Source organism: Denticeps clupeoides, chromosome 8, assembly GCF_900700375.1.
Source record: "Denticeps clupeoides chromosome 8, fDenClu1.1, whole genome shotgun sequence".
NCBI lineage: Eukaryota > Metazoa > Chordata > Actinopteri > Clupeiformes > Denticipitidae > Denticeps > Denticeps clupeoides.
In genome coordinates this window covers 18,424,999-18,438,525 of record NC_041714.1, presented here as the reverse complement: position 1 = coordinate 18,438,525, position 13,527 = coordinate 18,424,999, and the positions used below count along the sequence as shown (strand labels likewise).

The following is a 13,527-nucleotide window of genomic DNA, read 5'->3' as shown; positions in this document are numbered from 1 at the left end:
GCCCTTCAGCTATACCTGATATGCATCTGATGAAAATTGTACAACATTCTACTTGTTAATGCATTCTACTTGTGTTGCATTATGGGATTCTTCCTTCATAGAGCACCAAAAACTACTTTGCTGTAGATGTATTTTGTCTGTTGGAGCCTCTGTATTATATATAAATATTGATATTGTGAAATTTTCTAAGCCCAAGTTCAGAGTTGCAGTCTCTGAAAATATTTGCATCAGGCCTAGAATCAGTGGCGCCAGTGAGGAGCGTGAGTCCTCGCCATGGGCGTAGATCACAGTAAAACTCTCTCACGCCCTGTTTTTCTGTGTAGGAACCAGGAGCATCTAAAAGAGTTGAGCTGCAGCTATCCACTCTTCTTCTCCTGCGATGGGTGGAGGGAAGGAGAGAGAGAGAATCTTGCATGCCATTACTGGACTAACACTTGCTGAATGCTGAATAATTTCGTACAGTTTTATTGCCTTTAGCAAAATCAATTTTGACACCAACAAATGTTCCAAGTTTCGGTTCTGTGACTGTGGGAGGCAGAGAACCAAAACATTAGTGTTCTATGAAAAAAGTGGCTGTTGCCAAAAGGCATGAATTACATGAGCATGAGTCCTTCAGACGGAGCTCTGGCCACTTTTATTCGTTCTGCAGGATTCTCCTTGGTGCCGGCGGGGAAAATACAGAGAGGTGGGGATAAAACAAGGAATTATGGAGAAGTGGGAATGAAGGTGAGGTCAGGGGGAATAGGTTTTGTGTGAGAGAAGATGAAGAAGGAGGAGAGAAGAGATTCATGGTGATGCCCTATGTTCTTTCTTATGCAATTGACATTAGTACAACTTGTTCATAGGAACTATATGTAAAATTATATGGATTCCACATCGTGTCTTAATTGAAACAATAGAGCTCATGTTGGTTGGCTGGTTCCACCCACATCCCTTTATAAAGTGTCTCTCCAACATCACTGCCATAATGATTCTGATATCTGTTTTATGTTGTTTGAGCCCTGATTAGTGTTTAAAGTATTATTTTACTATATTGTTAGAATTAAATGCCATAAATGTAAATTACCTGCATTGTGGGCGTGGCTTACTCATGAGTAGATGTCCAACTCTGAAGTGTTCGCTGGGGAGGGATTCAGTTGCAGAGAAACGGTCGTTTTCAGTAGTAACCGGCTTTAGACGTTCATGAGACCCTCCTGTGTGGAAGCAGGTGTGGAGACGCTCTGTGCTGACCGGTAGAACTGGATGCGGCGTCAGCCGTTCGCGAGGACTTTGTGCCGAGTGGGCAGGATAATGAGTGTGAAACGTGGCTGGCTTCCTGCTGCCGAGGGCTGGAATGACCCCCTGATCCTACTGTGTGACCTTCATCATGGAGATTTGTTCTTACAGCAGGACTCAATGTTCACGTCACTTTTCACTTCTCTCCTGCTCTTTTATTACGTTTGTTGTGATCCTATGACTAAGGATGTGACGAAGATGATTCATTTTCAGATGAGGAAAAAAAATCTGTGGAACCATGGAGACACACATACACACACACACACACACACACACACACACACACACAGAAAGCCACAAATAAACAGGGGCTTAAAATAAAGCTCTGCTTCAGATCAGAGTGTGATGTGGACCTGCCAGGAATTGGTTTCTGACAAGCCAGTAATGACAGAAGCAATTCCAGAATACAGCACACATACACTAGCAATATTCTAACCCTGGAGGTCATAACATTTGTGTATTGTGTTATAACAGCTGAACAGGAAGGATGTGGTGTAAGAGGAGTGTATGCCTCAGGTTTGTGTCTCAGCATTAATTTCACTGCAGAATCTCTGCTTCCTCAGAAACACCTGAGGCCTGCAGCAGAGTCCTTCATCTGGCGCTCCCTCCCTGCAGTGTGTGTGTCTGTCGGAAAACTGCATCTCTCTGTGTGTGTTACCTCTTAGGATGTGTTAAAAGTGGGCTTCTCTCATCCCAAGGTGACACTGAGGTGCCCACACACTGCTCCCCGGGCGCCTGTCATGGCTGCCCACTGCTCACCAAGGGTGATGGTTGAAAGCAGAGGACACATTTCGTTGTGTCACCGTGTGCTGTGCTGCAGTGTTTCACTTCACTTTCACTTTTTGTCACTTTTCACTTTCAAACTGGCACACAGGAGCAGGACCTTGTCAAGACTGTTAATTATGTTAATTTCTGATGGTCATGGTGGGCAGTGGTTGGACTTGATGTTGGGCAGGGTCACAATGGGATGTAAACCTGAGGTGTGGAGTAGAGAAGGTGGTCTGTGTGCATAACACACAGATAGCTGCAGTATGAAGGAGTTCTTAGATGGACCTGCACACTGAGGTGTCATAAATTTTCTCCTGAGGTAGACAAGGCAGATGTGTGACACTTCATTCTTTACCCATCAGCCACCAGCTCAGCACACCTGGAGGACCTGGCCTACCTGGATGAGCAAAGACACGTCCCTCTTCGCACATCCCTGCGTATGCCCCGCCAAAACAGCATGGCCGCTGCACGCTCTGGGCAGGACCTGAGAGGTGAGGTTGTGTGGGTGTTTGACTTAATAATAATATGAAAATACAGTTTTTGTTGTTGTGATTACTATTGAAAAATCATTGGCCTGTGTGTAGGTGTGAGGGCATCAGGTAACCTTGTTTTCTTATGACACACTCACACACACCCCACCTTCCTGTCTGGCCCCTGAGTCACTCTCACCTGGTGAATAATTGAAATGGCTGACACATCCTCCATCTGGGGAAGAGTCTCTCCTCCTCCACAGAGCCCTACTTCCCATCTAATGAAGAATTTCTCAGCTCTCAGTTCGCAATCCACTGTCTCCCCCTGCTGAGTCAGAACGCTGCCAGAGCGCTTCTCAAACGCTGCAGCAGCGTTCAGTTTCCTCCGCTATGAACCAGAGTCTTAGACATAAGCAGACTAAACTGTTCCCATTCGTCCCCTATTCTTGCTGGATGGACAGGATGGAGACTGTGGTGTAAAGAAAGGATTTGCTTCTGCGTGTGTGTTTGTGTGTGTGAGTATGAGGGATTGATAGAGCTGCAGGTGTTACCTATGAGCAGTTCATTGACACTGATGCAATCTGCATCTTCCTCCTCCTTCACCAGCTTCTGCTCCTGCCAGCCACCATTCTTCTTTCTGCCCGAGCCGCTCTTTCAACACAAACTGTCTCTCTTTTTCCCACCTTGTTTGTGTTGTCTGTCTCAGCTTCCACTAACATCTATCCCCGCCAGCCTCAGTCACGTAAGTTCCTCTGCTTCTCATTAGATCATGCAGACCATCCTGCATATCACCCTCATTTGTGCTTTGACTGGTGCAAGAGTTCACTAATTTATTTCAAGTAAGACAGAGTTTAACCTTCAGACAGCTGTTAAAAATGCGTTTGTGTGTGTAGTATCCATGTAAATGTATGTCTATAATTAACCCATTCTCTCCCTCTGTCCCCTCTGCAGTACACTTTGCACCGTATCGTTTGCAGGACATCGCGTTGAAGCCGCTGCTGTTCGAGGTGCCCAGCATCACCGTGGACTCGGTCTTCACCGGCCGGGATTGGCTCTTCCAGGAGATCGAAGCGCAGCTGACCTGTGCAAACTCCAACACCAACCACGGCGTGGTCCTGGTGGGCAATATTGGCTACGGCAAGACTGCCATCGTCTCGCGCCTGGTGGCCCTCAGCTGCCACGGCAACCGCATGCGGCAAATAGCCTCCGACAGCCCCCAGGCCTCACCCAAACGTATGCACCTTTTCTATCCTATCCCTATGCAATAAAACTCATTTTCTGTTTTGTTTTGTTTATTCAAAACTGCAATCTGTTTACATTTACATTTAAGGCATTTGGCGGGACGCCCTTATCCAGAGTGACTTACAACATGCTTCAATGTTTCCATCGATTAAGGGTTTAGTTACATACTGTGTAGTACTGTGTAGCAGTATATTAATAGGAATGTTTCACTTGTTTTTTTGTTTTTCTTGTACTTTGCCTCGTTTGTACCAGTCATTTTATCTGATCTCTTTACCTGAAGACGAAATCAGCAGTAATAATCACCTCCGCTCCTCAACCCTGCTCTATTTTCAGACGGGGAGAGTCTCCCACTGTCTCAGTCCCAGCCAACACATGGAACCCTAGGAGGGGGCAGCTGCCCGGGGACTCCTGAGATGAGGAGGAGACAGGAGGAGGCCATGAGGAGGCTGGCATCTCAGGTAGAGACACACACACACACACACACACACACACACACACACACACACTCTGTTTCAGTCATGTGTGCTTAAACAAGAAAAAACAACTTTGCCCACGAAGCTCATAAAATATTTATTCCAGCAGAAAGCAATTTTGCTAGTAGGATATTAGATTACATTAACTTCTATGCATTAATAATTGTGTTTTGTTCCGTTTGCACTTCTCTTCTGCCCCCTCTCTTCGTTCGGTGTGAAAATTATCATCTATCTCATTTCCTTTACTATCCATGGAAAAGCACCTGTACATTGGAGATAATAAATCTGCAGGTCCCTCCTAAACTGGCGAGGCCGTGTAAACACCAGTGCTGAGATTAGTGCTGCACTTCAACAAAGACAGTCTCTGAATCATTCATCAGAGTCGCGGTCCACCAGGAGAGAACCATACATACTGCTGATCTATTGATTACGCCACTGTGTGTATGTGATATGAATGTCCAAACCACTTCTACATGGATTTGTTTGGTTGTAAGAAAACAAAATATTTTGTGGAAAAAAAAGTTTTATGAAAACTTGCAAGTGGTCTTAAGTCTTGGACCTAAAATATCTGAAATATATATCGATCTAAAAGTCATTTTTAAGCATTTTGTAAAACATACAAAACCATTCTATGCTGCTGATCATTATTCAGCATCATATAAAGAAACACCACTAGATGAAACCGCCTGACAGTGGTCAGTTTTTTTCAGATCATTTCATTGTTTTAATGGCTCAGATAAAATTTTGAAAGTTCATTTATAAAAGCCCAGTGACTGATCAAATGGGTCTTTCAGCAAGAACATGCTAAAACAAAACAGCTCATAACGAAACCTCACCACATCACCTCAAGTTAATCACAGCCTGAATCTGTATATCCTGTCAGGTGATGAATGAACTGGAATGATGAAGTAAATCCTTCTCTTTTCACATTCATTTGAAACTTGTTTAGAACAATCTGAACAACTTTCACAGAACAACCTGAATCAAAAAGTCCAGCAAGTGTTTTAATGGAGATCAAGCAGTCATGGTCCCATTCGCACGACCCAGCATGGACCTTAAATACTAGGGGTGTCGAAATTAATCGTATAATTGATCCATCGCAATTCAGACGTGGACGAATCTGCATCAATGCAGTGCAAAAAACAATTGATTATATCAAAATGACGTTGCTTGGTGATTTTCTGGTGGTGGCATAAACATTCTTAAAAAGTAGTGCTGGTAGTGACTGTGTCTGCCTGATCTGAGTACAGTGCCATTCTGCGTAGGAGTTTCACGCTGTGCTGTCCATTCGGTGGCCTTGTTCTCGCATTGCAGACAAAGTTGGTGAGCGCAGACTGAATGGCGACAGTTTTTCTTCACAGATGTATGAGACCTTAACTCTTGTATCAAGTGACAGTGTAGATAATTTATGGAACACATCGCGATGCATCAATATCGACGCATTGATAATCGTAATTGAATCGAATTGTGAGAAAAGTGAAGGTTCACACCTCTATTAAATACCTTTTTTATTGAGCATAGGTACATCCTACAATGGCCAGTCCCCCAATATTCCCCAACCTTCAACACTATTTTCAGAATGACCAAAAAGGAAATGTCACACCGGCTTGTATTATTCATCTGTGCACATAATATTTGACCCAAAAGGTTTAAGTGTGTGCGCTCAGCTAACCTTCATGTGTGTCCATAAGTCTTAAAAGGTTGTTGTAGAAGTGCTATGTAAGCTGAGGCAGGTCGCTCGTGTCCCTCCTGCAGGTGGTGGCGTATCACTACTGCCAGGCTGATAACGCCTACACCTGCCTGGTGCCGGAGTTCGTGCACAACGTGGCGGCGCTGCTGTGCCGCTCGCCGCAGCTGGGTGCCTTTAGAGAGCTGCTGCTGCGGGAGCCCCACGTCCAGGCCACCCTCAGCCTGCGATCCTGTGTGCAGGACCCCCTCAACGCTCTGCGTATGGGGGTGCTGGAGCCCCTCCATGCTCTCCATAAAGGTACATAAGCAGTGTCACATGGCTCATACATAATAACACACTCAGACGTGCACCCGTTTTAAATCGTGAACCTGTGACCCAGAGAGGAAGATCAATGCCGAAGAGGATCTCATCATCCTCATCGACGGCCTGAATGAGGCAGAGTTCCACAAACCGGATTACGGCGACACCATCGTCTCTTTCCTCAACAAGACCATCGACAAGTTCCCTTCCTGGCTGAAGCTGGTGGTGACGGTGCGGACTTCACTGCAGGTCAGATCTCCTCACTAATGCACCTTTAACTTGCTCATTTTCTTCAAAGATGTGAATACAATTGGTTAAACTGGAACTAATAAATATTAACGTTCTGCTCTACTCTCTCACACCCCCTCCATCTGCAGGAGATCACCAAAACTTTGCCATTCTTCCACCTCTCTCTGGACCGGCTGGAGGAGAACGACGCCATCGACCAGGACTTGCAGGCCTACATCCTGCACCGCGTCCACAGCAGCCCCGAGATTCAGAACAACATCTCACTCAACGGCAAAATGGACAACACCACTTTTGGCAAACTCAGCTCCCACCTGAAGGCCCTGAGCCAGGGCTCCTACCTGTACCTGAAACTCACCTTCGACCTGATCGAGAAGGGCTACCTGGTGCTGAAGAGCTCCAGCTACAAGGTGGTACCGGTGAGCCTGGCGGAGGTTTACCTGCTGCAGTGCAACATGCGTTTCCCCACCCAGTCGTCGTTTGAGAGGGCGCTGCCGCTTCTGAACGTTGCGCTGGCGTCACTCCACCCGCTGACGGATGAGCAGATCTACCTGGCCATCAACGCGGGCACCGTGCAGGGCACGCTGGACTGGGACGACTTCCAGCAGCGGGCAGATAACTTGTCCGTGTTCTTGGTCCGCCGGCGCGACGGCACCCGTATGTTTGTTCACCCCTCCTTCCGAGAGTGGCTCATCTGGAGGGAGGAGGGAGAGAAGACCAAGTTCCTGTGTGACCCCAGGTGGGTGGAGATGGAGAGTTCAGACATCTGATGAAGAAGATGGTCCATGGAGTGCTTCTCTTCACACGCTCTGTCTTTGTGCCTCTCTTCATCAGGAACGGTCACAACTTGCTGGCGTTCTGGTTCTCTAGACAACAGAACAAGCTGAACCGGCAGCAGACCATAGAGCTGGGCCACCATATTCTCAAAGCACATATATTCAAGGTAACGTCCATGTACACGTATAAACCACATATTTAAACTCACTCGAAAATTATAGTAAAAGCTGTTAGGAACAGTGTTTTGCCATGCCAGTCAATATCCTGTAGGTCCTGCTAAAAATGTGTCAAAAAGGGTTTTCAATTAAATGGATTTTTCCATTGAACCAGTGGCACCCGAATGTGAATGGATCTTTGTCTTTATTTGTTATGTTGTCTTTAATATAAGTATGATTCAAAATAATTGCATAGAGTTTACTTTTTAGTCATAAATAAGACATTATCTGTATAGATTTTCTTTTTACTCAAAAATAGATTTTACATTTACAGCATTTGGCACTTTCACTTATTCACTTTCACTTAAGATGTCCATCATTGTAATCCCTCATTTGTTTCACTAAGACATGTTCTGAAAATACATTCAAATGAACCTGGACAGATTGAATACTTCCCCACTTTCTCTCTGTTTATATACTCCAGGGTCTAAGCAAGAAGGTTGGGGTTTCCTCTTCCATCCTGCAGGGGTTGTGGGTGTCCTACAGCACAGAGGGGCTCTCCACTGCCCTGTCGTCCCTCCGGAACCTCTACACGCCCAACATCAAGGTGACTGTTTTCTCACGCCACATACATTGATTATTAGCTTTTTGCCGTGACCTCCTGATGACCTCCTGTTTCTCAGGTGTCACGGCTGCTGATGCTGGGCGGGGCCAATGTGAACTACCGTACGGAGGTGCTGCACAACGCCCCAGTGCTGTGTGTGCACGCCCATCTGGGCTACAGTGACATGGTGAGCCTCTTGCTGGAGAGCGGGGCCAGCGTTGACTCCTCCTCCCAGACCGGTTTGACCGCGCTGGGTTACGCGGCAGCCGCCGGCCACTTGACCATCGTCTCCACTCTCTGCCGGAGGAAAGCTATGGTGAGTTTGGTAAATCAGTGCATCATTTCTGCCTGTCGCGTGTGTGTTCTACCACTACATGCACCTGTGTGTTTTCAGGTGGATCACCTGGATAAAAATGGGCAGTGTGTGCTGGTCCACGCCGCCCTCCGGGGCCACCTGGAGGTGGTGAAGTTCCTCATCCAGTGTGACTGGGGGACTGGAGGCCAGCGGCAACCACCCACACCACCTGAGCCTCAACCTATACAAGATCAAGACTCTCCAGAGACTCCGCCCGAAGAAGAGCCTGATCAAGAAGATCAACAACCTGATCCGATGGGGAGTGATACGGCACAGGCGGAGCCTGAGGAGGCGGAGCCTTCGACAGAAGGGACTGAACCCACCCAGCCTGAGCAAGGCCACACCCACCAATCTGAGCCACCACACACAGGTTTCTCCAAGAGTCAAGCTGTTCAACAAGCGCTTATTGCTGCTGCAAGCATGGGCTATGCGGAGGTACTGTCTACACACACACACACACACATACATAATTCAAGATGCACATGCTCATACACAGACATTCATAACTTGTGTGTCCTGCAGATTGTGTCGTACCTGCTGGACCTTCCTGAAAAAGATGAGGAGACAACGGAGCGTGCTCAAATCAACAACTATGACACCCTGTGGGGGGAGACAGGTAGAGTGATGCGAAATGAGAGAGTAAACCCTGTCACATGGCTTCTGTCACATGACTGACATCCCCCTCCTCCTGTCCACAGCTCTTACAGCAGCAGCAGGGCGAGGGCAGCTGGAGGTGTGTCAACTTCTGCTGGAGCTGGGGGCGGACGTGGCCCAGCCCAGTCGTAGGGGTGTGGTCCCCCTCTTCAGCTGTGCGAGAGAAGGTCATTGGCAGGTTGGTTTTCACGTGGGGCTTGGTCTTCCTATCTTTTTCTACTGTGAGTCTGTTGTTTCTGATCATTTTTTCTTGTTTAGATTGTAGACCTTCTGCTGACCCACGGCTCAGATGCCAACTTGGTTGACAAGCAGGGCCGCACTCCATTAATGATGGCCGCTTCGGAAGGCCACGTGGACACTGTGGAGTACCTTCTGGCGCAGGGTAGAGACCCACCAGTCCATCCCGACCCGGCAGTTGCACCGTGTGTGTGTAAGTGTTTACACTGATGATTGACCTGTGTGTGACCCTCCAGGTGCTTCCCTCACCCTGATGGACAGGGAGGGGCTTACAGCACTGAGCTGGGCATGTCTGAAAGGTCACCTGCGAGTGGTTCGCTGCTTGGTGGAGAAAGGTGCGGCCACCGACCACACAGATAAGAATGGTCGTACGGTGTTGGACCTGGCTGCCTTCTACGGAGATGCCGATGTGGTGAGACTGAGCTACAGCCTACCGGAGTATCTATGCTGACCTGCTGTGTTGGACACCTTCTATGAGATCCGCACACGTCTCTCTATCTCTCTCCATCTTGTCCAGGTGCAGTACCTGGTTGACCATGGAGCTCTGATAGAGCACGTGGACTACAGCGGCATGCGTCCCCTGGACCGCGCCGTGGGCTGCAGGAACACGTCAGTTGTGGCCGCCCTGCTGAAGAAGGGAGCCAAAATTGGTATGTCCCAGCAGATGATGAGCAAGTTCTCAACGAACCCTGTGCTGGTGGAGATCTAGTAACTAGTATCACAGCAGTTGTAGAGTTTGTTCAAGGTTTACTGTGTTGCATAAGCATGCAGGATTCTGGAGATTATATAATTATCCTGATAACTGGTAGCCTGGTTCATCATGAATAGCTTCTTCTACTCGGATGCAGCTCATTGTTTTTCACGTGGGCTTGTCTGGAATGTCAGTTTCATAACTCATACATCTGGCTACAGACCATCAGATTTATCGAGTTAGCAGAGGACCTTTTAAAAAAAAAAAGCGTCAAGCAGCATTTTGAATTCACAGCTTACTTACTGAAAAGATAACCTTGCAGGATAATCTGTCCTTGTGCGTTTTCATATCCAGTCCATGTGTGTGTCGGTGTGTGTTTGTGTGGGTGGAAAAGCTGTAAACAGCATCAGTCCCCCCTGGGGCAAAGTGTTGATTAGAAACGACTGTACTCTGTCGCCCCCTGCTGTGTATACTGTGCATAGACGCTTTCGAGGGGTGTGTGTGTGTGTGTGTGTGTGTGTGCGTGTGCACTCTTCTTCCTGTCGTGCTGAGCTGGTCCTTCTCTGTCTCCGCCTGGCTCTGAAAATTTGCACTGACTGTCAAAACCTCTATCTGTCTGTCTGTCTATCAATGTTGTAAAAATGTATTACATCAATGTATTAAAATTTCCATTAAGTTAGTTTGGCCCCTATATAATCAGCAAAACAGTTTTATATATAATAAAGTTTTAGGATGTACAAACGTAGATAGGAACAGTTGTTTTGTAGATACACACATGCATCCTTGAATTGTATCCTGTTATGTAGGGGGGTCAGAAAATATCGATAAATATCGATAGTGAGGTCAGCAGAGATGAGAGTCAGCATACGAATACAACCTCCACTCCTATAGAGGGTGCTGTACAGATGGGTGCTTTGAATTACAGCTTGGCATTTAAGGCAGAGTGAAATCACAAGAAATGACAGACCAATCACAGCATCTTGTATTTCAGCTCAAATTTTCAGTGTACTGTAGAATATTGCAATATGTACAGTATCACGATATATATCGCGATATAATGGTATCATGATCCATGTATTGTGATACATATCGTATCGTGAGACACTTGCCAATACACACCCCTAATGTTATGGTTCGTTACTTGACTTAATTAAGTCACATGACCAGCCTCATCAGTCACAGTTAGTGGTGCTTCCTTCTATGGCCCTGGTAACACTGGAGAGATTTCAAGTGTTTCGTTTCACGCTTGCACTTTTATTTACACCAGATTATGTCTCTCCAAAATGAAGACAAATAGACATTTTTGGTTGTCCTTGACTGAGCAAATCGGCGAACCCAGGCCTCTCTCTCTGTCTCTGTCTCTGTGCTTGTGATATGACGTGGTTCTTATAGTTTTTTTCTTTGGCTGAAGCTCTTGTTCCCTGCTTCTCACTGCTGCTTTTTGTGTTCCTTTTTCTTCTACCTTTCTCTTTCTGATCGCTCTCTCTCTCTATCTCTTTCTCCTCCACTCCCCTTCTTCCACGCACACCATGACTTCATTTCACCCCCCAAACACACATTCACACTTCCTGCTCATACACCCCCTCCCCTCAACTTCCCCTGACCCTCACTTGTACCCTTTGACATTTGTTTCTCCACCATGGGCCACAGGATGCCAGACGCTTCCGAGTCGACCGCGAGGTAAAGCCCAAGCATCACACATCATCAGTTCATCCTGCCAGCTGTCCTCTGCTCCCATCTTTCTCTCCTTTCCTCCATGTGTCCCTCTGCTCCGAATCCCACAGGCAGGCAAAGCGAGTGTAGATCATTAGAACCAGAGTCCCTTCTGAGCCTGCTGGGTCTGCCCGTCTTGCTGCTCCCTGGGCCCGTCTGGACACAAGTTCTCCTCATACCCTGTTCCTTCTGTCCCAAAATGTGTTAGGAACCTCTGCTGCAGAGAATGACGCAGGAAGGTGTCATTCATATTCAGTTTCACTGTCTACACTGTTTGTCCCTGAGGCATTGTGGACAATCTGTGGGTGCCAGGGCTTCTCTGCAGCAGCCACCTGTCTTGCTCATCCTGTGTGTGCTGACTGGTACTTCTTCAGAACATTCTGCATTGGTCCTCTTCTCTCCCTCTGGATCGTTCTCTCCTTCCCCATTACTGTCTCTGTCCTTTTTTTCTTTTACCCATCATGCATCCTGTTGACCTCAGGTCCAGCCACGTGGGCGATGGCGACATCCAAACCTGACATCATGATCATCCTCCTGAGCAAACTGATAGAGGAAGGTGATGGCTTCTACAAGGTAAGGGCAGACTGTGAAGCTAACAGTTCGGAGGGAAAGTGTTACTAGATGTTTTCCCATCTACACTGTGTTTGTGTGGCTAACAGAAGGGGAAGGTGAAGGAAGCAGCACAGCGCTATCAGTGCGCTCTGAAGAAGTTTCCACGCGAGGGTTTCAGTGATGAGCTGAAGGCCTTCAGAGAACTCAAGGTGTCCCTGTTCCTCAACCTGTCCCGCTGCCGCAGGAAAACCAATGTAAGTTTGATCTAGAATCGGGACCAGATGTCTTGGTGTTCACTTGATATAAGTGAAAGACTTTGCATCATTTTGGTAGATTATAGGTCCGTCAGGGGCGCGACATTACTCATTTACCCAGGCTTGAGAGCAACACCAAGAAACACACAGACACATGCGTCCCCAGCGGCTGGAATGACAGGGCGTTTACCTGGTGCAAAAACTATGATCTTGGTTGCTAAATGCTGTAAATGTCAATAAAGTGTTGGCCTCAAGCATCTCAGTCCAGGTGTGACACCTCTTCCATGGAGATGAGACGAAATGTAATGAAAATTGCACAGGGCAGTGGTGGCCTAGCGGTCAAGGAAACGGCCCTGTAACTTAGAAGGTTGTCGGATCGACTCCCAGATCCGCCAAGGTGCCACTGAGGTGCACAATTCCAACACACTGCTCACCAAGGGCGATGGGTTAAAAGCAGAGGACACATTTTGTTGTGTTACCTTGTATGCAGTATTTCTGTTTCCTGATGCCACTTTGATTTTATAATAATAATAACCTTGTTTCAAATATGAAATTGTCTGTTGTACTAGGTAATTCTACTATATTGACTGGGTTAAACAGAATTGCATTAGTAAAAGTCATCAGTTCGCATTTACTAAAATTAGACTAAAATAGTCATGGATAGTTCTGACTCAAACAAGACTAAAATGCTCAGCGTTTTAGTCGAATGAAACTTGATTTGGCTAAAAGGAGTCTGGACGTGACTAAGTTTAATAAAAACTAAAATGACAGCTTGACACAAAGACTAGACTAAAACTAAAATTAAGACAGGCCGCCAAAAACAACTATAGAAACGACAATGGGCCGGTTGCTTCTGGGAAAATACTTGCTCTATATTACTAAATCAGATTTTGGTTTCTAGGACTTTGGGATGGCTGAGGAGTTTGCTACCAAGGCATTGGAGCTGAAACCCAAGTGCTATGAAGCGTTCTATGCCAGAGCTCGCGCCAAGAGAAGCAGCAGGTACAGATCAGGCAGAGCAGTCCGTTCCTGGAATTAGCTCAGCCGTATGTTAGAATGATGCTTGAGTTT

General features: G+C 46.8%; 1 protein-coding gene and 1 long non-coding RNA gene across 6 annotated transcripts in view; one reads left to right on the top strand and one right to left on the bottom strand.

The window, feature by feature from the left end:
- The window catches only part of tanc2b (tetratricopeptide repeat, ankyrin repeat and coiled-coil containing 2b), a 63,061-nt gene that overhangs the window by 45,671 nt on the left and 3,863 nt on the right, over window positions 1-13,527 (top strand). For 2 of the 5 annotated variants that reach the window (XM_028988200.1, XM_028988205.1), the window contains 20 exons: window positions 2,406-2,534; window positions 3,220-3,255; window positions 3,465-3,746; window positions 4,089-4,213; window positions 5,984-6,215; window positions 6,298-6,467; window positions 6,596-7,203; window positions 7,299-7,407; window positions 7,881-8,003; window positions 8,080-8,316; window positions 8,395-8,790; window positions 8,878-8,971; window positions 9,054-9,187; window positions 9,268-9,391; window positions 9,483-9,658; window positions 9,764-9,896; window positions 11,588-11,617; window positions 12,132-12,223; window positions 12,310-12,456; window positions 13,358-13,458. In XM_028988200.1, coding sequence (XP_028844033.1) covers window positions 2,406-2,534; window positions 3,220-3,255; window positions 3,465-3,746; window positions 4,089-4,213; window positions 5,984-6,215; window positions 6,298-6,467; window positions 6,596-7,203; window positions 7,299-7,407; window positions 7,881-8,003; window positions 8,080-8,316; window positions 8,395-8,790; window positions 8,878-8,971; window positions 9,054-9,187; window positions 9,268-9,391; window positions 9,483-9,658; window positions 9,764-9,896; window positions 11,588-11,617; window positions 12,132-12,223; window positions 12,310-12,456; window positions 13,358-13,458 — 3,478 coding nt within the window. The remainder of the gene's footprint in view (window positions 1-2,405; window positions 2,535-3,219; window positions 3,256-3,464; window positions 3,747-4,088; window positions 4,214-5,983; window positions 6,216-6,297; window positions 6,468-6,595; window positions 7,204-7,298; window positions 7,408-7,880; window positions 8,004-8,079; window positions 8,317-8,394; window positions 8,791-8,877; window positions 8,972-9,053; window positions 9,188-9,267; window positions 9,392-9,482; window positions 9,659-9,763; window positions 9,897-11,587; window positions 11,618-12,131; window positions 12,224-12,309; window positions 12,457-13,357; window positions 13,459-13,527) is intronic. The other 3 variants (XM_028988203.1, XM_028988202.1, XM_028988204.1) reach the window with 3 other exon arrangements.
- On the bottom strand, window positions 7,622-10,323 carry LOC114795247 (uncharacterized). The gene is made up of 3 exons (XR_003750486.1): window positions 10,241-10,323; window positions 8,404-9,874; window positions 7,622-8,297 (listed from the first exon to the last, which is right to left on the bottom strand). It is a non-coding gene; the product is annotated as an uncharacterized LOC114795247 (long non-coding RNA).